Source organism: Kogia breviceps, chromosome 8 (genome assembly GCF_026419965.1).
Source record: "Kogia breviceps isolate mKogBre1 chromosome 8, mKogBre1 haplotype 1, whole genome shotgun sequence".
NCBI classification, from domain to species: domain Eukaryota; kingdom Metazoa; phylum Chordata; class Mammalia; order Artiodactyla; family Physeteridae; genus Kogia; species Kogia breviceps.
In genome coordinates, this window is record NC_081317.1 from 2,292,956 (window position 1) to 2,316,906 (window position 23,951).

General features: G+C 59.2%; 1 protein-coding gene across 14 annotated transcripts in view; it reads right to left on the bottom strand.

The window, feature by feature from the left end:
- The window catches only part of VAV2 (vav guanine nucleotide exchange factor 2), a 180,279-nt gene that overhangs the window by 36,010 nt on the left and 120,318 nt on the right, over nt 1–23,951 (bottom strand). For 9 of the 14 annotated variants that reach the window (XR_010841788.1, XR_010841787.1, XM_067040307.1 and 6 more), the window contains exons 5-9: nt 9,207–9,309; nt 7,445–7,459; nt 6,361–6,459; nt 4,105–4,173; nt 2,991–3,091 (exon numbers count right to left, since the gene is read on the bottom strand). Coding sequence is in view for 12 of the 14 variants with exons in the window: in XM_067040307.1 (XP_066896408.1) it covers nt 2,991–3,091; nt 4,105–4,173; nt 6,361–6,459; nt 7,445–7,459; nt 9,207–9,309 (387 nt within the window). In the remaining 2 variants the exon portion in view is untranslated. The remainder of the gene's footprint in view (nt 1–2,990; nt 3,092–4,104; nt 4,174–6,360; nt 6,460–7,444; nt 7,460–9,206; nt 9,310–23,951) is intronic. The other 5 variants (XM_059073293.2, XM_059073292.2, XM_067040303.1 and 2 more) reach the window with 1 other exon arrangement.

The following is a 23,951-nucleotide window of genomic DNA, read 5'->3' on the forward strand; positions in this document are numbered from 1 at the left end:
CGACTCAGAAATCAGAAGGAATGTGCCAGAAAAGGCGACGCTGGGATGGACCGTGATTGGGCAAATGCGGTCTGGTGAAATGCGGCCAGCCCCTCCCCCAAAGGGACCCCAAGCAAAGTGCCCGGACCCCCGATGCCTCGCTGGCCGGGTGGCCGTCTGCAGAGCTCTCGGTGCCAGGATGCATTTTGCTCATCGCGGTTCTCCGAGGCGGAAACGTCCGTCACTCCCAGGGGAAAGGGGGCCCGGGGGCAGGTCCGCCCGAGGCTGTGTGTAGAGGACGGTGCTAGGTCCTGTTCACAGGCAAACTGGACCATGGGGACAGGCCGGGCAGCAGAGCCCTTGCACGGGGGACGTGGAGGGTCCCAGAAGAGGGCAGGTCATCCACGTGTACCTTGGCCACGTGGCCTTGAGCTGGGTTACTGGGCTTCAGAGCCCGTCCGACCCCCAGCCAAGGCGCAGCACTAACGAGGTGCTGGCAAGTGTCTGCCGTGCCCGTCACCCGGGCGAGGAGGCTCGGGTCTGACAGTCAGCTCAATCCACCAGCGGGGCGCCATGGGCTCGCCTAGCACGGTGGCTTGGCAGCCAGGTGAGAGGAAGAGCTTGCTGGGGGCAGAGGGCGGGTTCGGGAGCCGACCGGACCCAGACCGGATCCCCAGCCCCTCGCCTGGGCCGGCCGGCATGCTGGAGAAACCTCGTCTGCTCTCCTCTGGCTGCGTCCGCCGCTTGTACATGGGCACTGCCTTCTCTCTCATGGCTCCCGGGAGCCCCCGGACCCACGGCCCCTCAGAAAGCAGCCTTGAGGATCCCTGCCCGTTCAGGAGGCCACAGCTCCTTGCCCGGAGCTACAGGGCACCTGGGGGAGGCACGTTCAGGTGATCCTAGGAGGAAGGCGCCTGGGAATGTAGCTGCCTGTGCAGGGAGGGCTGTGAGCGGAGCTGAGAGTTACCTGACGGGCGATACAGGGGACCCTCCTGCAGATGAGGGTGACACGGACCCGGAGTGGTCCCCACCGGCCCCTGTGGTGCCTTCTACAGCTCCCAGGACCCCTTGTCGGACCCCAGGAATCGCGTTTCTTCTTTGGCTGTGTTGTGTCTTTGTTGCTATGTGCAGGCTTTCTCTAGTTGTGGCGAGCGGGGGCTACTCTTCGTTGCGGTGCACGGGCTTCTCATTGCGGTGGCTTCTCTTGTTGCGGAGCACAAGGCTCTAGGCACGCGGGCTTCAGTCGTTGTGGCACGTGGGCTCAGTAGTTGTGGCTCATGGGCTCTAGAGCGCAGGCTCAGTAGTTGTGGAGCACGGGCTTAGCTGCCCCGCGGCATGTGGGATCTAGTTCCCAGACCAGGGCTTGAACCCGCGTCCCCTGCATTGGCAGGCGGATTCTTAACCACTGCGCCACCAGGGAAGCCCCAGGAATTGGTATTTTTAACAAGCTCCCAGGCGGCTTCGGCAAGCAGCCAGGCAGAGGCACCGTGAAGACAGACCCTTCGGGCTCCTTCTCCAAAGATTCTACGAGGGACAGAAAGCCAGGCACCGTCTCCTGATGCAGCTCTTGAGATTTCAGTGGCTAAAAACCACCATCTCCTGGGACCCTGCAATGCTGGCATCCTGCAAGCCCTTCACGTCATCTGGCTTCGTCCTCGTCGGCATCCCGTCTTGAAGCGCCAGCTGCCAAGGCGCGAGGGAAAGAAGCGGGGGCCCGAGCTCTCCGCTGGGACGGCCGGGCCATCCTGACAGCTTCCCCCTCACACCTAGTTGGAAGCTTCCAGAATCCCAATCCCCCCTGCCAGGCTCCAGCAGGACATTCTGGAGAACAGAAGGCTGCCTCCGTACCCCTCCATCAACTGGGGTGACAAACAGAGGTGCTTAGAGCAAACAATCAAATCGATTCACAGGGGCCACATGATAGCAGTGTAATTTTTTTTTTAAAAAAGGTCCCTGCGTCGATTCCTAATGAGCTGTCACTCTCTCCCATTTGACAGTCTTGATTCTGGACCAGGGACCCCACTAACGGGCGTGATTATCACAGGTGACTTTCTGGCGGGGTGGAGGCCGGTGCCCTCTCTGCGTCTAGACTCAGCCTAACCACCTGGGAGGGGCCTGGAGGAGAACGGCCGCCTCGGATCCTGACGAGAGCATCTAAACCCCCTCGGGCTCCATGGACATTTGCCCCGAAGCTGCGGAGACTCGCACAGGACCAGGGCACCACCGGAAGATCCAGGGCTCTGCGCGTCTCGGTCCCGGAACCACGTCTCCCCACGTTCAGGCCAGTTTACGCCAAGACGGCCACGCATCCGTGTCCAGGGCGGCCGTCCACACCCCCTCCCGGCTGCCCAGGTCCGGCCCCTACACCTGCCCGGTCACCGCAGCCTTCGCTGGGTGAGGACCCGTGTGTCGGCAGCGCAGGCCTGACCTCCGCTCACCCTCAGGGCACAGACGCCATCGTGGCCCCTGAGCGACAGGTAAAGAAGCCGGGCCGTGGTGTCGTGTAGAAGCAGTGGCATGGCCTCAGCCCCGGGGACCCAGAGCCTGGGCTCTCAGCCGTGGCTCCCTGCGGCCCCTGAGCCCCTCACTCAGGCTGGCACAGGCGGGGGTGGGTGCAGCCGTAGCAGCAGGTGCCACCTGTGCGTCCCCCACCCCCAGGCACAGAACTCAGGGACAGACTCTCCCGGCGCCCGATTCCCCTGGGGTCTGCAGCACGGCAGGGGCATCGCGATGTCACCAGTGTCCTTCGGCCACCAAGACCCCCAAGAATCGAGGCAGAGGGGGCGGCTGGAGCCCCCGAGAGCCTCGTCCCATCCAGGCGGTGACGGCAGGGAGGGAGGGCAGGCAGTTTTCTCAGTTTACAAGTGAGGACAGGGTGAGTGTGGGAGCATCGACCCCCGCCTCGGGCACCACGCAGCGGTAACCTGGGTAAACTCACCCACCAGCTCTGCCCCGTCCCCACGACGGAACCGGAGAGGCGCCCGGCCGCCCCGGAGGCCCCGGCCGCTCACCTTTCCTTGAAGTCCAGGAAGACCTTGGCCAGCGTGCTGCCCCCTGCCATCATGGACACGTCGATGGCCCTCAGGAAGCTGTGATGCACCTTGATCAGGTCCTGGGACAAAAAGCAACCACGCATGAGCAGGCACGGCAGGCCGGGAGGCACGCGGGCTCTGCGATCACGTGAGCTCCTTCGGGGCTGCCGTTTCGACGTCCACGTGAGCGGCCGGGCGCTGGTGTACTTCCTCCCGTACGCACCGGCCGCCGTTCACCGGAAGGTGCCACAGCCGCCCACAGTCTGCACCAGCCTGTCCAGACACACGGTGCCCGACGCCAGCCAGCATCCTCGGGGCCCGCCCGCTGTGTGAGGGACCGAAGGGGCTCGGGGGCCCTGCGGGGTGAAGTCTCTCCACTGTGGAAGGGGGGGCCTTGGCCCTGGGGAAGTGTGTCCACACTTCAGAGCAGAGGGGTGGCTGGCAGGCAGCACCATCCCCCTTCCAGGGTCCCAGTCCTTCCGTGGCCACGTGGGCCGCTGCTCACGGCGGGGTGAACTCTGGGTCGGGGGGCGCAGGGGCCGCGGAGCCCCGGGGTCTGCGTCAGCCTCACCCAGGAGGTGACCGGCGCCCACCCCTCAAGCCGTGGGCATCCCGAGGAGGAACAGGGCCAGCGCTCCCCGACGGGGCCCACCCACACGCGGCTTCTGGCCCCGGCTCTGCTGACCACATCGAGGTGGAGCCTCCCCACGCGGGACGGCCCTCCGGTGCCCGCGTTCAGGCGCCGCGGGGCAGCGAGGGCGCGCTGTCTGCTCGGCGAGGGCGAGGGGACACGCTTCCCCGCACTGATGACGAAACCTAATGCCTCCTCCAGGGCGCGTGTACGTCCCAGGCACAGCCGCCAGCACAGTACCGGGCGGGGAAGCTCCCAGAAACCGTGTCCTCCGTCTCCTAAAAGCCAAGTCCCCGAGAAGAGGGGGCCTGCTCACCGCCCCCCGCCTGTCGGCCACGAGAACGCCCTTTAGCCGGGATCAACCATGGAAGCCCTGGGCACGGTCAAGTGGGGGCCCGCCTGACGTCCGAGCACGTTAGGACCCCCAGCCCACGTGCGGTGAGCCAGCGGAGGGACCCTCACCTCCAGGTTGATGAAGATGGCCGCCATGTCCGCCGGGCTCAGCGCCAGCCTCAGAGGGGTCACGTAGTTCTGCAGGAGAGAAGCTCATCAGCGCCTGAAGGACACCAGTCACCGAGGCCGCAGTCGCCGGTCGGAGGGGCTCTGGCGGCCTCAGAGAGAACAGGAGACTGCAGGCAGCACCCCGTTCCCCCGTCAAGGGTCCTGCGGGGCGGCCACCCCGCCCAGCACACACGGGTGCTCCACGCTCACTGGAGAAGGGGGGACCTGCGCGGGAAGTGTGGGACGGGGGGGGGCGGCGGTCAGGCCTAAGGACCAGCACGAACACCCGCCCCGCCAGGTGGGCAAAGCTCCGCAGAGGGCCGGCCCCTTGCACGAGGCGCTGGACTTCCACCCTGAGGCCAGCCGGTGGGGGGGCTCTGCTTTTTGAGATATTTGAGAAAGTGGGGTCCTCCCGGGAGGTGAGAGGCATATGACCCAAGGAAGCACCTGAGGACCGAGAAAGTGCCCTGATTCCCACCCGACACCAATTCCTGAGCCTCTACACCCACGAGCGCACCCCCAAATCCGTCATCAAGAGGCCCACTCCAGCCCCGCAAGTGCCCCAGCAGCAGGCGTGCGTCTGCCCCTGGCCTCCTGCAGGCCCCCGCAGGGGACAACCAGCCACCCTGCCCTCTCCCTGCCCCTTCTCCCACAGGGCCCTGGTCCCCCGGCCCTCTCCTTGGCCGCCGTGTGGCGCAGGGGAGACCCGTCCAAACGGACGAGCGCTGGTGGCTGCCGGAGGCACGCGGGCACTTCTCCCTGTGCCGTGCCAGCACCAGGCAGCGTGTGACGCGGTTTCCTCACCTGACGTGGGGATGGCAACACGGTTCGCGGAGGACGACAAACACCATCACCCCCACGAGCACTCGGCACGCGCACGCCCTGGCTGCGCCCGCCCCCAGCTCAGCCCCCGGCGTGCGCTGCGCCCGCCCCCAGCTCAGCCCCCGGCGTGCGCTGCGCCCGCCCCCAGCTCAGCCCCCGGTGTGCGCTGCGCCCGCCCCCAGCTCAGCCCCCGCCCTCAAAGCCCACGTTCCAGGGGTGGAGACGGGCCACAGCGGCCCGCCGGCTTTCTGCCACGAAACTCGGGCTACGTGAAGCCTGCAGGGCCCTGGAAGGAGCCGACCCGGGAGCTGGGACTCACAGGAATATGGAACTGCTGGGGGCGGGGTGGGCGGCTGGGACCGTGTGTCTGCAGAAAAGCTGGTGGTCGGGGCAGGGGAGGGGCTGAAGGGCAGACGCACGAGGGCTGAGTGGGGCGGGAGGAGGGGAAAGGTCAGAAGCCTGGGCCAGACCTGGGGCCAAGGGGCATCTCACGACTCCTGGCTGGAGGCTCCGCGGTGCCCTCAAGAGTGGAGACCCACCTGGGCGACCCCATATTATGTAGCTACACTTGGCCCTGCTCTGCGACGAGAGACGAGCCAGCAAGGGTCTACCTCAAACACCGTGTTGGTTCTTTCACACCCCGGCAAGCACTGCAGTTAGCAACGAGGGGGCCCAAGTGACAGGGAAATAGCACTGAGCCAGTGACCACAGGGGGCCGGGGCGGATGGCAGCAGAAGGCCCGTCCGTGGTTCCCTAGGAGCTGGGCAGCCCGGCAGGGAGACGGCACCGACCAGCCATTCAGGGGAGCACACAGGCCCGCCACGGGAGCTCCAAAGACTCACGTCACCGAGCTCAACTGCGTCCCAGGTGCAGGGTGCCCACAGCGGGTGGCACCGCTGTTATCGCAGCTTACGGAGGGCGAGGCCGAGCGCAGACAGCACCCCAGGGAGGAGGTATACATCAAGAGCTCACCCAGCGCCTGGCCTGGGTGAGAGTGTATGCAGACGGCGTCTAGCTCTGGGTGAGGATGCAAACGTGAAGAGCCTAGCTCGGCGCCCTCAGGAGCAGAAGCCATAACGATGCCCAGTTTAGGCTGGAAGGAGCCGCCGAAACAAGCTCAGGAACGGTCCCGGGTCCGAGCTGAGGCCGAAGGGTAGGGGGTGGGACCGGGGCCAAGGGTGGCAGCTGACGAGGAAATTGGTCACACAAACAGCTTGTGTGGGGTCAGAGGGCAGAGGGCAGAGGACAGGTGAGGGCGACCTCCGTTTTGGTGGAGGGTGCAAAACCGAGAGGGCCCCTGAGCCCCGCCTCCGTCACCGCTGCCCTGAGCGCCTGCCCGGTGACGGCGCCTCCCGGGAGGCCGGGGTCCTGGGTGGACCCGGCGGCCACGCCCACCTTCTCGATGTCCTCCAGGGTCCGGTAGTACTTGGCTTCCGTCTCCTGGATCTCCAGCAGGCAGCAGTTTCTCTTGTCGTCCTCCGTCATGCCCATTTTCTAGAGGGGACACAGGAGGTCAGCCAGGACCCCGCCATGCCCTCCACCTGCCGCCCGCCCGGGCTCGGCCGCGGGGTCACTGAGCGTGAAGGGGGCCGCATGGGAGACAAAAGGCCCTGCCCCTCCTTTCTGCAGACGGGCAGGCCGAGGCACAGGGGAGGGGACGTGGTGTGACCCGGAGAACGGACAACAGCGCAGAGATGGGACAGAGGCTTCTGAATCTGTCTCCTCCAGACTGGTCCCCCCGTCCAGCATATACAGCGGGCGTCGCATGCTTAAAGCGCCGACGATCTGCACAGGCAGAGGGTCCGACCAGCTCCCCGAGGACCCGTGTCCACCAACTGATCCACCCTCCCAGCTTCAGCCTGTCACTGCCTCAGAGAAAGAAGCCAGTTCCCCACAGGGCTGGACTTTCCAAATGTCCACTGCCTCTGACCAGGGTCTGAGCTAACAGCCCGTCGGCAGGGGTCACTGAGGACACGCCTCTGGGGTGAGACTCACCAAGAGACTGTGGGAACAGGGGCCGGGGAAGAGGCAGCAGGTGGGCTGCCTGGCGGAGGTCCTGTGGATGGTCCAGACAATCTCCTGAAGCCCTTTCAGGCCGACCGAGCAAGCAAGGCTCCGGAGAAACAGTGCTGGGACGTGGGATGTGCCACTTGGACTCATACCTGCCCTGACGCCATCCTCCTCCTCCTCCAAGAAATGCCCCGGGGCCCCGCGGGGGTCTGCCGGGGCCACAGTTCTCCAAAGTAACCTGCCAGGCGGGCACGTCACCCGGGCCCCCCCAGGCTCCTTCCCAAAGCCCGAATCCCCGCTCAGCCTGGGAATTCAGTGTCGAGGGTCCACAATTCCCCTAAAACTGTGTGTGAGAATGTGGCACCCAACAGCGTCTCCCTGGGGACAGGGTCCCGAGTTCCTCCCGGAAGGCAGAGGAAGACGGTGCTGGCACAACTGACCCCGGGCCTCCTGTCCACCTGCCACTTACCTGCATGTATCTAATCTGAAAGCATGGAGAAATAAATAGGGCAAAGAACCAGTTAGCAGTGCTTATGCTCATCCAAGCTGAGCTTGGGGAAGTCAGGGAGCTCACCCACATTAGCCAACAGCCCCAGAGGTCACATCACACCCTCTGCCCGCCCGCCCGCATGTCAGCCTGCCGGGGCGGCGGGGGCAGTACCAGGACCGAGCACACGGCAGCCTCCCCAAGGCCGGGCTCTGAGAGCGGCACCTGCCATCTCCTGGCTGTATCTTCCTTTAGAAACATCACTATTCCCAATACTTTCCACTTAGACCGTTCAGACAGCTCCAGACAGGGCAGGGGAGGAAATAAAACCAGCTCTTTTATTTCAGAGGACCTGGCGGGGTGGCAGGAGGCCCGCCCTGCCCGGATGCACAGGACAGCTCGTGAGCCCAGCGCCGAGACTTGGGACGCTAAGCATCGCTGGGCAGGTGGGACACTGGTTTGTCCCCGGGACACAGGCGGGCATCTATCTCCCCCAGCCCCGCAGGTCCTGCTGACGCCTCGGGTCCTGTCATGTGCCTTCAGCACCGGGGACAGCAGCGGCCTCTGGGAAGCGCCCACTCGAGGGCTCTGCAAGCCAGGTGCAGACGGGGTCTCGTGGGAGCTTGTACAGCCAGGGGGCAGGGGGGCCCCCCAGACAGACACACAGGCCACTACACCCGCATGCCCTCGCCTGACCCAAGGACACCCAGCTTCCACAGGGCTTGGGGAGTCGGGCGGCGCCCATCTCACTCGGCCTGCTGGCAATGCGGGAGGCCAGCCAGCCTCTCCGGCCGGGGCGGCTAAGCAGAGCCCTCCGGCCCCCTGAGCCCACTTCCCTGGAAGGTCCAGGAGCGGAGCTGCCTACCGTAAGGCTGCCCGGGGCGGGGGCAGACCTGGGCTCACAGACCCACAGCTGACTCTGCAGAGTGAGATGTCTGGTAACCGTGGGGACCGAAACCCACCTTCTGACCCTTGAGAGGCAAAATGAGGAACCCGTTCTTAAAGGCAGCATCTGGGGCCGCGAGCCACTGCCCGGCATCTCGGCATGTCTCCCGGCAGAGAGAGCGGGAAGGGCCTCTCTGAGAGGCCTCGTGGCGAGCTGTGTCCTACCCTTTTGTTCCTCCACCACCAGCTGGTGGCTCCCACGCTGAGGGAAAAGGCTGAAACCTGCTTTCAGAGGAACCTCCCCCATTTCTTTGGTGAAGGCAGATGGCATCAAAAGCCTTCACGGTGGGCAACTGCCATCGCGACCGCCCCCAGGAGTCTGGGGTGCGAAAAAGGGCTGCGGTCCACGCCACCAGGCCCCCGTCTCCCATCCTGGTCTGGCCGCGGCTGCGGGCAGCACACAGAGCTGCAGCAGACGAACATCTGAGACGTGATTAGCCGACGGCGGTCAGAAATAAACATCCTCGCGCAGGAAAGACGCACGGCTGGCTGAGGGCAGAGGAACGCAGGCTGCCCGAGACCAGCACCGCGTCTCTATCTAAGGCTCCCCGGGCAGGAAGGACTCGGGGTCCCGCACGCCCTCCGGAGGAGACTTCCAGAGCAACACGTCCAGGGAGGTGGGGAGGCAGCGGGGTCACATCCCGGCCTCCCTAGAACATTTCGTGGGGAAGGAGGGACCTGGCCGACTGGCGCAGGGGATGAACCCCGTGGGGGCCAGGAAGGACCGGGTGCGGCTCCCCCCCGGTGGCTCGGGCGGCGGGGTCCGCGCAGAGGCTCTCAAGGAGGCGCGGGGGCTCACCATGGGCTGCTGCACCTCCACCTTGATGATGTCCTCGTAAATGTCGTCCCCTTCGTCCTCGCACGGGACGCAGTCGTAGATGTCCTCTCCCACATCATGCTCACTGCACAGGAGGGAAGCAGGGGAGAGGGGTGGGGGGCTGAAGCCACGTCCACGAGGGGGCCCCCCGGAGGGAGAGGCGGCTGGGGCCACCGTGAGGCCCTCCCTCTCGGCCTCAGTGTCCTGGCCCAAGGACAGGGCACCTGCTTCCCGTGGTTTCTGGTCGTTTAACCCAGGCAGGCTGGGAGCGCCTTGTGCTCTGCCTGCCGCCCTTCTGGAAGCTCCCACCACGACAAAGCCCACCTACCCCAGCCCTTCTGTAAAAGCAGGGACACACGCTGGGGCCCGGGGCCGAGATGCTGCCTTCACGGGAACCTCTGCATAGCTGACGGACAGGCACGCCCAGCTCTGGGGACCAAATGCCCTCTCCCGGGCCCACGCCTGGGACCTGGAGCCCCGAGGGCTCTCGGCTCAGCCCAAGGTCTCCCCAGTCCCGGCGGTCGACGCGTGAAGGTCAAAGTGCGGGGCTCACAGGCACGGGGACATTTTCCCCACCAGTCAGCAAGGAAGCAGAGCAGAGAGGGACGAGGCATTTGTGAGGCACCTTCCCAAAGGAGCAAGGAAGTCACCGCTTCACTTAGGACTCAGTACGCCTTTGTTTTCCGCTCACGATCTCGCCCACAAGTTATCCCCCTCTGATCTGCAAGACTCCGGTCAAGGGACACCTCCTCCAAGAGGCCTTCTGGGATACCCCACCCAGTCTGCCATCCAGGACTCGCCATCTGGAGCCCTTGTACCAAGGGCATATCCCTCTCACTGCACCCCCAATTAGCTTATAAGTGCCTGTGGATAAGCCTGTCTCTTCCCCAGACGAAACCCAACTTCTCACTCCCTTCTGATCCCCGCTCCTGACACAAAGTAGGTGCCCGGCCAATATTTCACTGAATGAGCCAACAGCAAGAGAGCCAACCCGACTCGTCCATCAGTTCCCACGGGCCCCCGGCCCCCAGGGGTCACGCTGGCCTGGGGATCGGGGACAGGAGTCACCCTGGGCCCAGGGCAGCCCGCTCTGCAGCCTGCCGTGGGCTCCGTCCTCGGGGCAGGCCGTGCTCAGAGGCCAGCCCTCCCCCGGGAGGCCCACGCCAGCCCCGAGTGCCTCTCTGTGTGAGGACACATCGCACAGGCTGGCTCAAAGGAGGCCTGGCAAAGCTCTCTTCTGAGAGGCGTCAGCAAGAGGTGGGACCACATCCCGTTCCCACCGCACAGGGTCCGGGAGGCGGGAGGGGAGGGAGGCGCTAGCAGAAACGATACCCGGCGGCTCTGACGCGTGGCTTCCTGGCCCCGTCCCAAACCTAGCTTTTGAATATTAGCTGTCACTCTAGAGGCTGGGGCAGGGGAGACAGATGCCACAAACCTACTGGGGAGAACGTGTCGTGTTCAAGGGAGGTCGCGGCAGCCGCTCTCCCCGGAGCCCCGGCCGGCTCCCCCGTGGGGCTGAGCTGCAATGGGACGGCGGGCAGACGCGTCAGACTTCCCTCTGCGGGGGCGATTCCACGGACAGGGCGAGCCAGCGTCCACCCGGGTGAGCCCCCCGCAGGCAGCTGATGAGCAAAGGGCCGGAGAGGAAGCTGCCGCTTCGGGGGTATATGTCACTTGCTGTTTTGCCACCACCACTCGAGGCGTGAGGAGGCAAAAGCTGGCCTGAGGACAAAGGCGGGTCACACGGGGCTCGGCCAGCTGACGGGCCCCCGTAACCGCGCCACGAACAGTCACCCACCCACCGGGATGCCAACGCGCGTGTGGGCACTTGCAAACCATGTAAGCTCCTCGGCTTCACACCCCCTTGGAGGTGGAGAGCGCCGAGGCCCTTTCACAGATTAGAAAACCACACACCGAGGCCCCCCAGCAGCTGCGGGGAGCCGTGGGGCGAGCTCGGCCCCAGCTCCGTCCTTTCTCCCCTCTCCCGCCCGCCCTCCACTGCGAGACGAGTGTCTGGACGTCGGCAGTGCCGAGAACTGGGGTGCAGACGTCACCCAGCTCCTGTCAGAACCAATGAGAAGGCGGAGAGGGGGTTCTGTCCCCCAAGGCGGGCCTTGGGAACGGTCACTCATGTTGACACAAATCACCCCCGCCTCTCCAGAGGCCGCCTCCAGTTCCCGCGGCCCTGCCCCCCAGATTACCGGGGGCCGAGGCAAGTACCTGCAGGGGTGCCTTCCAGAGGATGCCAGACACCCTGGATTTTTGTCGTGCAGCCAAGCGAGGCTGGTGACAAAGGCGCTGTCGAGCATTCTGACAGCGTGGAACAGAGGGGAGACAGGGGGGCCCCCGGGCTGCCCAGTGAGACACCTCGAAGCCACATCAGCCGGCTCATACCGCCTGAGGACAGCCATCGGCTTTGCTCCGATGGGCCGGTGGGAGGAAGTGGGGTGGACGGGGGGACCTTGACAGTGAAATAGTCTACGAGCCGATGAAATGAATAAAATGACTGAACGTCAGCCTGGAAAGGGTACTCGAGGCCATCGGGTGCAGGGAGAGCAATCTGCCAGCCCAGGAGCCCCCTTTCTCATCCCACATTTGGGGCACATCCTAACCGACCCCAGGACTCTATCCCATCCAGCTCAGAATCTTTTATCAGCAAAGACCCCCGTGCAGCTCCCACCCATCAGTCAATCGGAATCAGGGCTCGAGACGCAACTGAGCCCAAAGCTCTGTGTCGTGCGGACGGGGAAGCCGGGGTGCACGGGCGGGGAACTGGCCACACGGTCTTTCGGAAGCCGCGTTGTGCTCTGCTCTCTCCTGGTAGGTGGTGGACCGGTCAGAATGCTTTCATTGGCTGAGGACCTGATGGCGTGGGCACTGAGGGCTCTTCACAGAAATAGAACCGGCGAGCTGTCGATCTTTGGGTGATGCAGGCACCCGCCCCATTAGGACCCCAAGCAAGAGCTGTGCTTGACGGAGAGGACAGTCAGAAGCTTCCCAGACGGGTGGGACTTGAAGGACGCTCGGACACCAGTGTGGACCGTGGGCTCCTATGCAAGGTGCTGAGGGGCAGAGTCCCTTCCCTGCCACCCTCTTCCCCGGCACCATCCGCATATCTAGGCCTGCACCGACGTCTACGTGCACCTACCGTGTCTACAGAGCACCTACTGCGTTTCGAGCATGGGGCGGAATGCCTTAACATAGGCTTCTCATCTGGGGGACAGGATTTACGTAGATCGAGATGTACCCTTAGCTCTACCATTTTGACAAGGGGACGCCCCTGTGTAATTCTCACCCCGTGACATCACAGAGCATCTCATCTCCCCTGAAAGTCCCTCTCCTCCCTGATCGACCCCACCCCCTCCCCTAGTAACCCGCCTCTGACTGTTCTTCACCAGAGATTCCCTTCGTCTGTTCTAGAACGTCCGTCAACTGCATCGTCTGTTACGTTCACGTCTATGTCTGGCTTCCCCTCCTCAACATCATGCCCCGGAGATCCAGGCTGTTGCCTCCGTCAGCAAATTCATTCCTTTTTATTGCTGAGTCCTCAACCCACAATTTGACATCCATTCTCCTTTTGATGAATATTTGGGTTGCCTCCAAGTTCTGGTTATTGTAAATAAAAGCTGCTATGAGCATTTGCCTTTTTTTTTTTTTTTGTGGACATGCGCTCTCATTTCCTTTGGAAATGAAATTCCATGAAGAGTGGAATTGTTGGATCAAAGAGGAGGTGTGTGTGTGTTTATCTTCATCAATAACTGCCAAGCATTTTCCAAAGTGGCTGCAGCGTTTACTCCACCACCAGCAGTGTACAGGAGTTACAGTTGTTGCGGTTCTCTCCAGCTCTGGCGGGTTCCAGCCTTTTTAATTTTAGCCCCTAGAGCGGGTATGTAGTGAGGTAGAATTGAGGTTTTATTTTGCATTCCGGCAAAGATTAATGATGTTCACATTTTTTCTGTGTACTTATGGACATTTGTGTATCTTCCTAGGAGAAAGGCTTGCTCAACACTTTTGTCCATTTCTAAAAATTGGTTGCCTTATTCTTACTGAATTCTAGGAGTTCTTTATATACGATGGATACAAGTCTTTGGTCAGGTATGTTTTTTGAACTTTTTTTTTCCCAGTCTCTGGCATGGCTACTCGTTTTCTTAATGGTGTCTTTTGATAAACATTCATTTTTCATTTTAATGAAGCTTAATTTATTGACTTTTTCTTCTATGGTGTCCTGACTCTATCCTGTGTTGCACCTACAAAATCTTTGTGCCTTGTGTAAGAAATCTCTGCTTTCTTCCAGGTTGCAAAGGACTTTCTCCTGTATCTTCTTCTAAGACCTATATGGTTTCAGTGTTTTTGTTTAGGTCTCTAATCCATCTGAAATGGATTTTTGTGGATGGTGTGAGGTAGGGATCAAAGTTCATTTACTCATCCCCCCCCACATGGCTATCCAGATGTTTCAGAACAATGTGTTGAAAACTTTCTTTTCTCCATTGGATTGCTTGGATCTCTTTGACAAAAACCAATTGACTATATATGTGTGGGTCTGTTCTAGAATGCTCTATTCTAGCCCATCAACACACTCAGCTATCTTTATGCCAATACCACTCTGTCTCGATTGTCAATTTTATAGAAAGTCTTGAAATCAGGCAGTGTAAATCCTCTAGCTTTCTTCTTATTTTTTTTTTTTTTTTTTTTTTTTTTGCGGTACGCGGGCCTCTCACTGTTGTGGCCTCTCCCGTTGCGGAGCACAGGCTCCGGACGCGCAGGCTCAGCGGCCACGGCTCACGGGCCCAGCCGCTCCGCGGCACGTGGGATCTTCCCGGACCGGGGCACGAACCCGCATCCCCTGCATCGGCAGGCGGACTCCCAACCACTGCGCCACCAGGGAAGCCCTAGCTTTCTTCTTTTATAGGACTGTTTAGACTATCCTAAAGTCCTTTGTATTTCCATATCAACTTTACAATCACCTTGTCAATGAAAAAAAAAAGTCTGTTGGAATTATAATAGGAACTGTAGTGAATCTACAGTTTAATCTGGGGGAAAACTGACATCTTAACAATATCATCTTCCAACCCACAAACCATAGTATACACTTTCATTTGTTTAGGTCTTTAATTTCTCTCAGCAACATTTTGTAGTTTTATCATAGAGGTTTTAGAATTTAGGAAACTTGGGACTACTGTTTTTTTCATTTTTTTTTTTTCTGCCTTATTCTCTCTTTCTTCTCCTTCTGGGATTCCAATTATACCTGTTAGACCACTTGATATTGTCCCACATGTCTGAGGCTCTGTTCATAGTTTTCAATCTCCTTTTCTCTCTGTAATTAAGAGTGTATAACTTCCATCGAACTATTGAATATTTTCAAGTTCAATGACTCTTTCCTCTGCCGTCTGCAGTCTTCTATTAAACTGATCCAGTGACTGCTCATTTGTTATCATGCTTTTTGGTTCTAAAATTTCCATTTGGCCCTTTTTATAGTTTCTATTTCTCTACTGAGGCTCCTCATCTGTTCACTGATTTGTTGCATATTTTCCTCGAAGCCCCGACCATATTTATAGAAGCTGCTAATTGTGACTTCTAAGTCATCTCAAGGTTGGTTCCCCTCGACGCTGTTTTTTTTCTTGAGTATGATTCACTTGTTCTTATTTCTTTGTAACTTTGATGATTTTTTTCATTGGACGCTGGACGTTATGAATGATTCATTACAGAGATTCAGATCCTACTATTTCTTCTGAAGAGTAATACTCGTTCTGACAGTTAACTCGGTCGGTTGTACTTAAACTTCAAACTCTATCTTCCCTGCAGTGGGCAGCAGCTGCAATGGCTGCTAAATCCAGTTTCCAGCTGTGACATTTTTTGCTGGAAATCTTAGGGACTCTCCTGTGTGTGCGAGGTTTAATGGTCAACCCAGGATTTAGGTGGATTCTGTGAGCAGATTTGAGCCTGTGGGGTCCCTCGCTTCCAGCATTCCCTGCCTAACTTTCTGGCTGTTCTACCACCCCCAATGTCTTTCCTCTGGCACCTCAAGCCAGCGGATTGGGGATGCCCTCATACAAAAGACTACACGCGCTCGGTCCCATCCACAGTGAGCAGCTCCTGAAGAAACAGTGGGTTCCTCCGGGTAACAGTAAGATGATACAGTCCCCCTCCCCCTCCCCCCGTTCTCACAGAAGGAACAGGACCACAAGGCTGAGACACTGGGAATACACCCCTGGTGGTTCCCCCAACACATGTCCACCACCATGATCTCAGCTGCTCTTCTTTCTCAAAATCAATAAAGACAAGGAACAGTCATTCAGGCAGGATCCATTTTCACCACATTCATCTCTTCTAATTGACGCAGGGCACTGAGGTTAAAAATAGGCAGCCAGAAACAGCAAGAGAGAGAGAGCTGTGCTCTGGCACCTGAACTTGGGACAGAAAAATCTCAAAAATGCAGACCCAATCACTTCTCTCTATTCTGCAAAATGTCTGTTATCCAGAGCCTGTTGAAAACTTGTGGGGGAGGGAGGGACAAATTGGGAGTTTGGGATTAACAGATACACACTACTATATATAAAATAGATAACCAACTAGGACCTACTGTACGGCACAGGGAACTCTACTCAATATCCTAATAACCTATACGGGAAAAGAATCTGAAAAATAGATATAGATGTGTGTATAACTGAATGACTCTGCTGTATACCTGAAATTAACACAACATTGTCAATCAACTATACTTCAATTTTTAAAAAAAACACCTTGAATAGTGAATGGTCAGCTTCCTGCCTGTAATGTCCTAACTTTACCGCTGTCTGCAGGGCTTCATTATAGAGCCATGAGGGCACTCATAATCCTACTCTCTACATTTGCAATTCTTTTTAATTGTGAAAACACTCCCCAACCATTATTTAATTCAGGTCAATGAACACTAAGAAATACAGGTTCACGTATATTACACAAAATTATAAAACAGTAGCGTTACAATTTCATCTTGTGCATGTTCCACAGAAAGGGAAATAAAAGAAAAAGCAAAGAAGTGGGGTTTTTTAAAAAATGAAAACAGGGCTTCCCTGGTGGCGCAGCGGTTGAGAGTCCGCGTGCCGATGCGGGGGACGCGGGTTCGTGCCCCGGTCCGGGAAGATCCCACGTGCCGCGGAGCGGCTGGGCCCGTGAGCCGTGGCCGCTGAGCCTGCGCGTCCGGAGCCTGTGCTCCGCAACGGGAGAGGCCGCAGCGGTGAGAGGCCCGCGTACCGTAAAAAAAAAAAAAAAAAAAAAAAAGTCATAAAAGTAAAGTTGCATATATTTGTTCAACTCGGCAATTAAGATGAAAAGACTCTCAGATTTGATTGGTTTAATCGATACTTATCCCAAGACCAATTCTGTGCCGGTAGGTAACTTGTGGAATCTGGGGGGGACACAGAGATGACACAGGCACCAACGGACTCTGTCCCGTGGACCTCGCAGTCCAGACGGGGAGACAGACAGGGCAGCAGTTATGGCTGAGATGCAGAGCCTTCTAAACTGGAGGAGTGTCGTCTGTGTGGGGTGACAAGCTCTGGTTCCCAGTAGCTCTGTCCCTTTGGCGAACATCACATGGACATTCCACTGTCACCCAAACTCTTAGCTAAGGCATCGCCTCCAAGTGCGAGTCTTCTGAACAGGGCAGGGGATAGATTACAGGTCTTAGGCATCCGCTAAAGCAGATGAGTTAATGCTGTGACCAGCTGTGCCCAGTGCATCTGACGGCCGTGGCTGTTGGATGGAGGAAGAGGAAATGACAGGTGTGGGCTCAGGAGTGGGGGAGGGGTGCAAAAGGAGGTCCCCCGAGTGTCTGAAGTGCCCTGGAGCGCAGGGCGGTGACCTGGAGGTGGATCCCATGGGGCATGGGTCCTGGTCTGTTTCCTCCCTGCAACACGAGCCCGATGACCACCCAGCTCTGCCCTCAGAACTGGCGCCAGCCCCCCCGGCAACCCCTGCACACCATCCCACGGCGGAGAGGCAAGGAGTCTGTAGCCCCATCTGGGCCTGGCGCACTCACCCCAACCCCCAGCCCAACCTCCCACAGTCCGTGAAAAGGGCCCCAAGGCCCTGAAAGAGCCCGAAAGGGCCTCTGAGTCACCCCAGCAGGAGTCCATCGTGGCAGGTTGTCTCGGCTCCACCCCGGTTCTTTTCCCATCATCACTCGGACCAACAGAGCCTTGTCTTGGGGTTTCAGGTCCTCAGAGGCTGGGTTTCATGGACAAACTGCACGTCCCCGCCGTGCTGGAGCCATCTGTGTGCGTAACCGTGCTCGGTCAATGCTGGACCGCAGGGCTGGTGGGTCCCCTTCTCCTTCAGCTCAGGTCGGGGGGGCTCTCGTGGTGGGAACTTGACTCTCCCGAAAGGGACCCCCGTCGGGGGAAGCAGTCAGGCGAGTCCGAGATGGATTCTCAGCCCTGCCCGCCTCTGACTCTGCAACTCTGGGCAGGAGACACTTAAGCCTCAGTCTCTCCATCTGCGAACTGAGAATAAGGCCAACCCCCAAGTAGGGTCCCTGGAAGGACCAGCCTCAAAGGAGGTGACCAGCAGAGGCCCAGCATACAGCAGGTGCTCAATAAGTGACCGTGGCCCGCCACCCCATGGGTGAGAGGGGAGGGTCAATGAGACGATACTTAGCTCAGGGGTCCATGCTCGATAAACAGACACCGGCAGCCTTAAATACCTCGGAGGTTCTGAAACGCATCAGACTGGACAGTTGGGAGCCGGGTGTCCGCACTGATGTGTCCTTGGTAGGTTTCAGAGATCGCCCTCCTCTGTCCAGTTGTCCGGGAGAGGGCAGAGGACGATGTGAGCGGGGGAGTCCGGGACCACGGTGGGGACGTGGATGCCCGCTCGCGGATGAGCTTCCCGGCCAAGCCCGCAGCAGCTGCGCCGCCGACAGATGCTAAATCCCGAAATTTATTCTGGTCCTCACAATGGCCTGAGATCCTCCGGGAGGGCCCGAGCGCGGCCTGCTGCCCTCCGGAGACGGCAGAAAGCTCCCCTCCCGCCGAGACCCCACGGCCCGCTCCCCGGCCCAGAAGCCTCGCCTGCCTGTCCCAATTTTGGTACAGAAAGTCAGCTGCTCAGAAGACCCCCCCCCCCCCCGCCACCTATGGAAAATCAAAGAAAAGCCAACAAACCCTCCACTGTCTGCCTCTGGCGAGCCCGTATGTTTATGATGGACATAAAACATCGCGACTGACAGGTGCGATATGCATTCTGGCCCCAGGCTGTCTGATGCTGGGAAGCCGGATCCCAAATCACCAGTAAACTGTTACTAGGAAACCACACCTGACATCTCCCGACCTCCGTCCGCACCATGCAGTGCGGGCGGCAGGGAGAAGCCAGCTGTCGGCTGGATGGGCTGCACGTGGGGACAGACAGACAGACATAAGGCGCTGCTAACACTAGGGAGGTCGGCCTCACATGCCCTCAGCGGACCCTCCCCACAACAGCTGAGAGAGGGGCTGCTCTCCCTACAGATGGGGAAAGCAGGGTCCAGAGGGGGCAAGATGGTCCCCCAAGGTTGTAAAGCCATTTAGGGGCACACCTGGACAAAGATGTGGCTACCAGATTCCCAGCGGGGGCCCGGCTCGCCCCGCAGTGTGCTTCCTGCCTAACTCACTCTTTTCCAGGGACTCTTTCTAAGCAGTAGAAGAGCCTTCCCAGCAGCCAGACTCAGTCACAAGGATGAGGCCCAGGGGAGGGTCCTAGCCAAGCAGCAGCTGGCTCGGGTTTCAATCCCTCCTCTGTCATGTAAAGTGTGCTGTGTGACCCCAGGCGAGTCACTTACCCACGCTGAGCCTTAATTTCCCCAACTACACAATGGGGCCAGGGCCACCCACCTTGCAGGGTCCAGAAGGCTGAGATAACAGGGTGAAACTCAAAGCTCCGGGCCTGGCACTCAGGGGGACCCACTGAACGGTACCTGGAACCATGCTTGGATCCTTAATATAAGAATAGCAGATGTCCAGGGCCTTGCCATGGTGTGCAGGGCCCAGCTCAAGTTACCTGCCTTTTCTGTGCTCTGTTCCCTTCAGAGGACCCTCTGTAGGGAGCTTGCCTCTGGGGCGCGGGGGACAAACGCAGGAAAACAATGACAACACAGTGACAAAGATAATCCTGGTGGACTTTTTCATCTTCTGGGGAAGGGGCACACGTCACTCGGCTTCTTGCAGGAGGTGACCTCTGGGCTGGGTTATGTAAGAGGAAGAAGGGATTGGTAGCCAATACAGCAGATATTATGTACATGACAGGGTTTTTTATAGTTAAATCCAACGTGTTACGCTTATTCATTTTTTAAAGGAATATTTCTTAAGTGCCACCGTGTGTCAAATCTGTGTTGAACACATGGGAAATAATGTAAAAAGGGCCCAGCCTTTATCCTCATGGGGTCCTGGAAGTTAGCATCAGGAGGGTGATTTGGAGAGGCCTTTATTAGACAGACTCTTGGCCACAGCCCAGCTGGTCCCTGCTTTCTTCCTGAAAACAGTCAAATGAATGTGTACATCCTTCCACACTGGTCTCCCCACCCTACAGAGACTGGGTTAAATCAGACCCCAGAATCGCTGTGACAGCCTTGTCCTGAAAGGACCCGGGGTTAACTAGGTATTAAAACTAAAAATTCATGTTAAGTCTGTGTCGTATCTGCTGGCCTGCATAATTTAAATATTTAGCCAGGGCAGAGTGGCAACTGGGCATCTGCTCTGCATCCGTTCAGAAGGGCCCCAGTGCTCTCTCTAGCACAGAGAACGAACAGGCTTCTTTCTTGAAGTGCTGCAGGTCGGGGTTTCAAGGTCAATGAAGCCCTGGGCCCCCACAGCAGCCAGGACCTTGCAAAACTGCACAGGCCCAGGTACCAAGGGGCGAGATGTCCCTGGAGGGCAGGGCAGGGAGCCTCAGAGCCGCGGGGTGGGGGTGGGGGGGCTGTCAGTTGCACCAGTTGCACCGGCTCCTTCTCCTTCTCCATCTCCATAAACAGAAGAGGGAGGAGCTACGAGCCTGTTTACCGCTCAGGGTGAGGACGGGCTGCCCTCTGACCTACCGACACTCCTGCAGCCAGCTCTGGGAGGGCGGGGGAGCACTGGGCACCTTGTCTAGCCCACAGGGGCAGGAGAGCCACTGGGCTGCACACACACGGTGACTCTGGGGCCGGCACGGCTAGCCCTCAGGTCCTGAGTAACAGACACAGTTGAGACCCAGACTCTCCCAGGACCCCAGCCCCAAATAAGGCAGTGGCAGGCCTGGTGGGGGCGGGGACAGGTTTGCTAAGTCACATTTTGGCAAATCCTATGTACCCTCCATCCCCTTCCAGCAACACCTCCTCCAGGAAGCCCTCCAGGTGTCCTGGCCTGTCGAGGTCTGATCCCAGTGGACACTGCCTGGATAGCTCCTGCGGGGCTTAGAAGAGCTGTAAGAATGAGAACCGCAGGGCCCAGGTCACCGCAGGGCCCTACCAGACAGCCCTGGGGCGGAGAGGGCGGTCAGGCAGGTGGCCTTCTGAGTCAGACCTGCTTCAAATCCCCTCTACCCCTCAGCCACAGGGCTCAGTGTGGGGACAGACCCCCGTGTGCTCCGTGGAGGCTGGATTCATTCCCTCCATCCGGCCGGTCCCCAAACCGGGCCGGGCCTCCCAGACTTCATGTGAGGATGGAGAGCCCCTCGACAGGGAGGCACCAGCCGGCAAAGGATAACTTTGAGGCAGCCCCTCCACGCCGGGCACCCCCCAGCACTGAAGCACACCCAGTTGGGGGGTCTCTGCAGGCCTTCTGATGCAGGCCGTGCCTTCCTTGGTATGAGGAGCGTGGTCCTCCCAGCGCGTCCCAGGGTGCTTCGATAATTCTGATTTCTTGCAAGCACCTTGCGGTGTCTCAAACCTGCCGCGCCTCTGCGGGGGCAGGCCTTGGCAAGGCTGCTTCTTCCACTGGGACGCTAGCCCTGCCCTTCAGCCGCTTCCCACTTGGGCTCCAAGACTCAGGGGTCACCTCTTCTGAGAAGCCTTCCCTGATTTCTGAGCTGGCATTCACCCGGCCCCGCTCTGGACTCCCGTGGTGAACTGTCTCATGAGTGTCATTTTTCTGTGTGCAAATCTGACTCCCAGCCCCGTGGGGGGGGCTCCCCCAGTGCAGATGCCTAAACCCTGGCCCACCCAGGAGTCGGGCAGGTATGAGAAGGTAGGGGGGGGCAGCTCCAGGTTCCCGGGAGCACCTGGAAGGAAACAAGGGGTAGCGGGAGGGACGAGCCATTAGGCAAATGCAAAAGGTACTAATCGTCAGGGCAGTTTAAAAACAGGCCTCTCCTTTGGGGCTCAGTTTGCCTGATGAAGCGTTTTTTAAGTGGCACGATTTTGTGTTAATTTTTTCAACCAGCTGCTCTATTATCTGATTATACATTATTCAAGGATCTCAAAAGTGAGCTCAGAGCGCCAGAGAACATAATCTTAGTTCAACATCATCCATTCAAACGCAGGGGGCTCTGCGCTGGCCCCCGGAATGCTGTTCTGGATCCGAGACCCGGGCTGCCCACACGTGGCCGCAAGCTCACAAACGTGGCCAGTGGGCTGACCGGACTCACGTTCCGCAAGAGAATGTCAGCTACTTCATTCGTGATCTGTTACGTTAATGATTATGTGCTGAACTAGATGATACACTGGGTGCACTAAAAATACATTCTTAAAATTCATTTCACCTGTTTCTTTTTTCTCTTTCTGGTGCAGCTACTAGAAAATTAACAATCGCCCGGGCGGCTCATGTTTGATTTCTCCTGGACAGCGCTGCCACGGCCATTTGGAAACCGGAGACAGAGGCCGCATCCTCGGTAGACCGGGAGGATGGGAGCCGCTTCCCCTGCCTGGGCGCTCAGGGTGTGCCCGCTGGGCACTGTGCTACCTACCGCAGCGTAGCTGACGACCGACACCGCGTGTCACACACAGGGGAGCCGGGGCACAGAGACCGGGTAACCCGCCAAAGCCCAGGTGGTAGGACACGCCAGAGCCGAGGCTCCAGGTCTGCCCAGAGACGCCCTTGGCTGCTTTGGGAACAAGGCAGAGGCTCCTGCACGGCCCAGTCGGTGCTCCTGCTTTAGGTGGGTGGAAGGGGGCTCTCAGAGTATGGCAGCATCTCGTGGGCTGAGGCTGCAGGGCCCTCAATGACCCGCCGGGGCGACACTGGGCGGCTAAGACACGCCCGGTGGGAACGGTGCCTCTGGCGAGGATTCTGAGGGGGGCCCACGCGGGAGAGCCGTATCTCTCCTGCAGAGATGCCCACGCTCACCCCTCGCAACCCAGCACGCTCCCCACTCCCCGCTCCAGCCACGCGCTGGCGGCTGAACACATACACGACTGACCCAACTGACCGAACGGAGGCGTTCTTGGGGCCACGCGCAGCTGGCGGCCCCCCACTGGTGCCCAGACCCCCCGCCAGGCTCGCCTTTCCCCAAACAGCTGCGGAGCGTCCGAGGTCTAGGAGATCACGAGGGGCCCCTTAGAAACACGAGGTGATCATCCTTTCTGACACCTGGCCAGAGCCCAAAGGAAAGAATTAGCCAGTTCTGCTGGAAACGTCACTCCCTGGCTCCCTGGCGCTGCCTGGCATGAGATCCAGGCCAGTGCCCCGTTCCCTGCCCCAGGGAGGCCGGGGAACAAATGACATTTCTGTTTGTGTCGTGTCAATTGCCATAATGGATACATATGAATCCCAAGTCTGCAGAGACAGGATGCTAGGAAATCTTGATTTTCAGTAAAAGGAGAAGGGGGATAAAAGCATGAAAAATTTATTAACCTGGAGCCTCTGGGACCAAACCGCAACTTCAAGGCTCAAATTCATTCCCCTCCCCTATTAATGTATGATTTACGTTTGCAATAACTGCAGTCATAAGGAACTCATCGGATTAAGGAGGCTCACTCTTAATGTCATGGAATAATATTATTGAACTGTGTGCAAAGCCACACATCCCCCAGACTGGCTTCTCCACGCGAGAGGAATTCCATCCTGCGAGAGGTCAGACACATGCAGAATAGACCAAGAAAGGGGAAAATGGGCACCCGGGGTCGCTGGCCAACTCACCGCCCAGGAATCCTCCAACCTGAACGTGGAAGAGCCACTGGGACAGGCTGAGCGGGGGACCTGGCTGGTACAGAGGAAGCCGCACGAGGGCGGCGTGGGTCCCATCATCCTGGAACCCCCAGCCTCTGCTGACCCCTCATGCGTGTCTCGGGAGGGCAGAGACCCCCAGCCTCAGCTTGGGGGTGACTCGGGAGAAATGGCAGATCAGGACCCGACGCTCAGCACTGGGCAAGGGGCTCCCCGGACCCTGGGCGGGGGCACTGACTTTGCATGGTGGGGAGGTGAGGGTACAGGCTCGGGGTAAAAGGGCAGCTCTGCTGCTCCCTCGCTGAGTGACATGGGCCAGCAGCTTCCCTCCCGAGGGCTCAGTTTCCTTATCTGTAAAGCGAGGGCCCCCCCTAGAACACACCTCACAAGGAGACTGGAGTGGCGGATAGAAGGAGATGAAGTACCAGCAGTGCACCCCTATCACCCCCAACGCTATCGCTTGGGATGTGCTGTTAGGCCGCGGGCACGGGGTGCCAGCTGCCGGGGGCTGGGGGGTGGCAGTGACATGGAGACGCAGGGACTGACCTCGGGAACCTTCCGGTCTATCACAGTGCGCCCCACAAACGCCCCAGAGGCCAGACAAGGAGAGTGGGTGCTCCGTGATGCGTGGGGT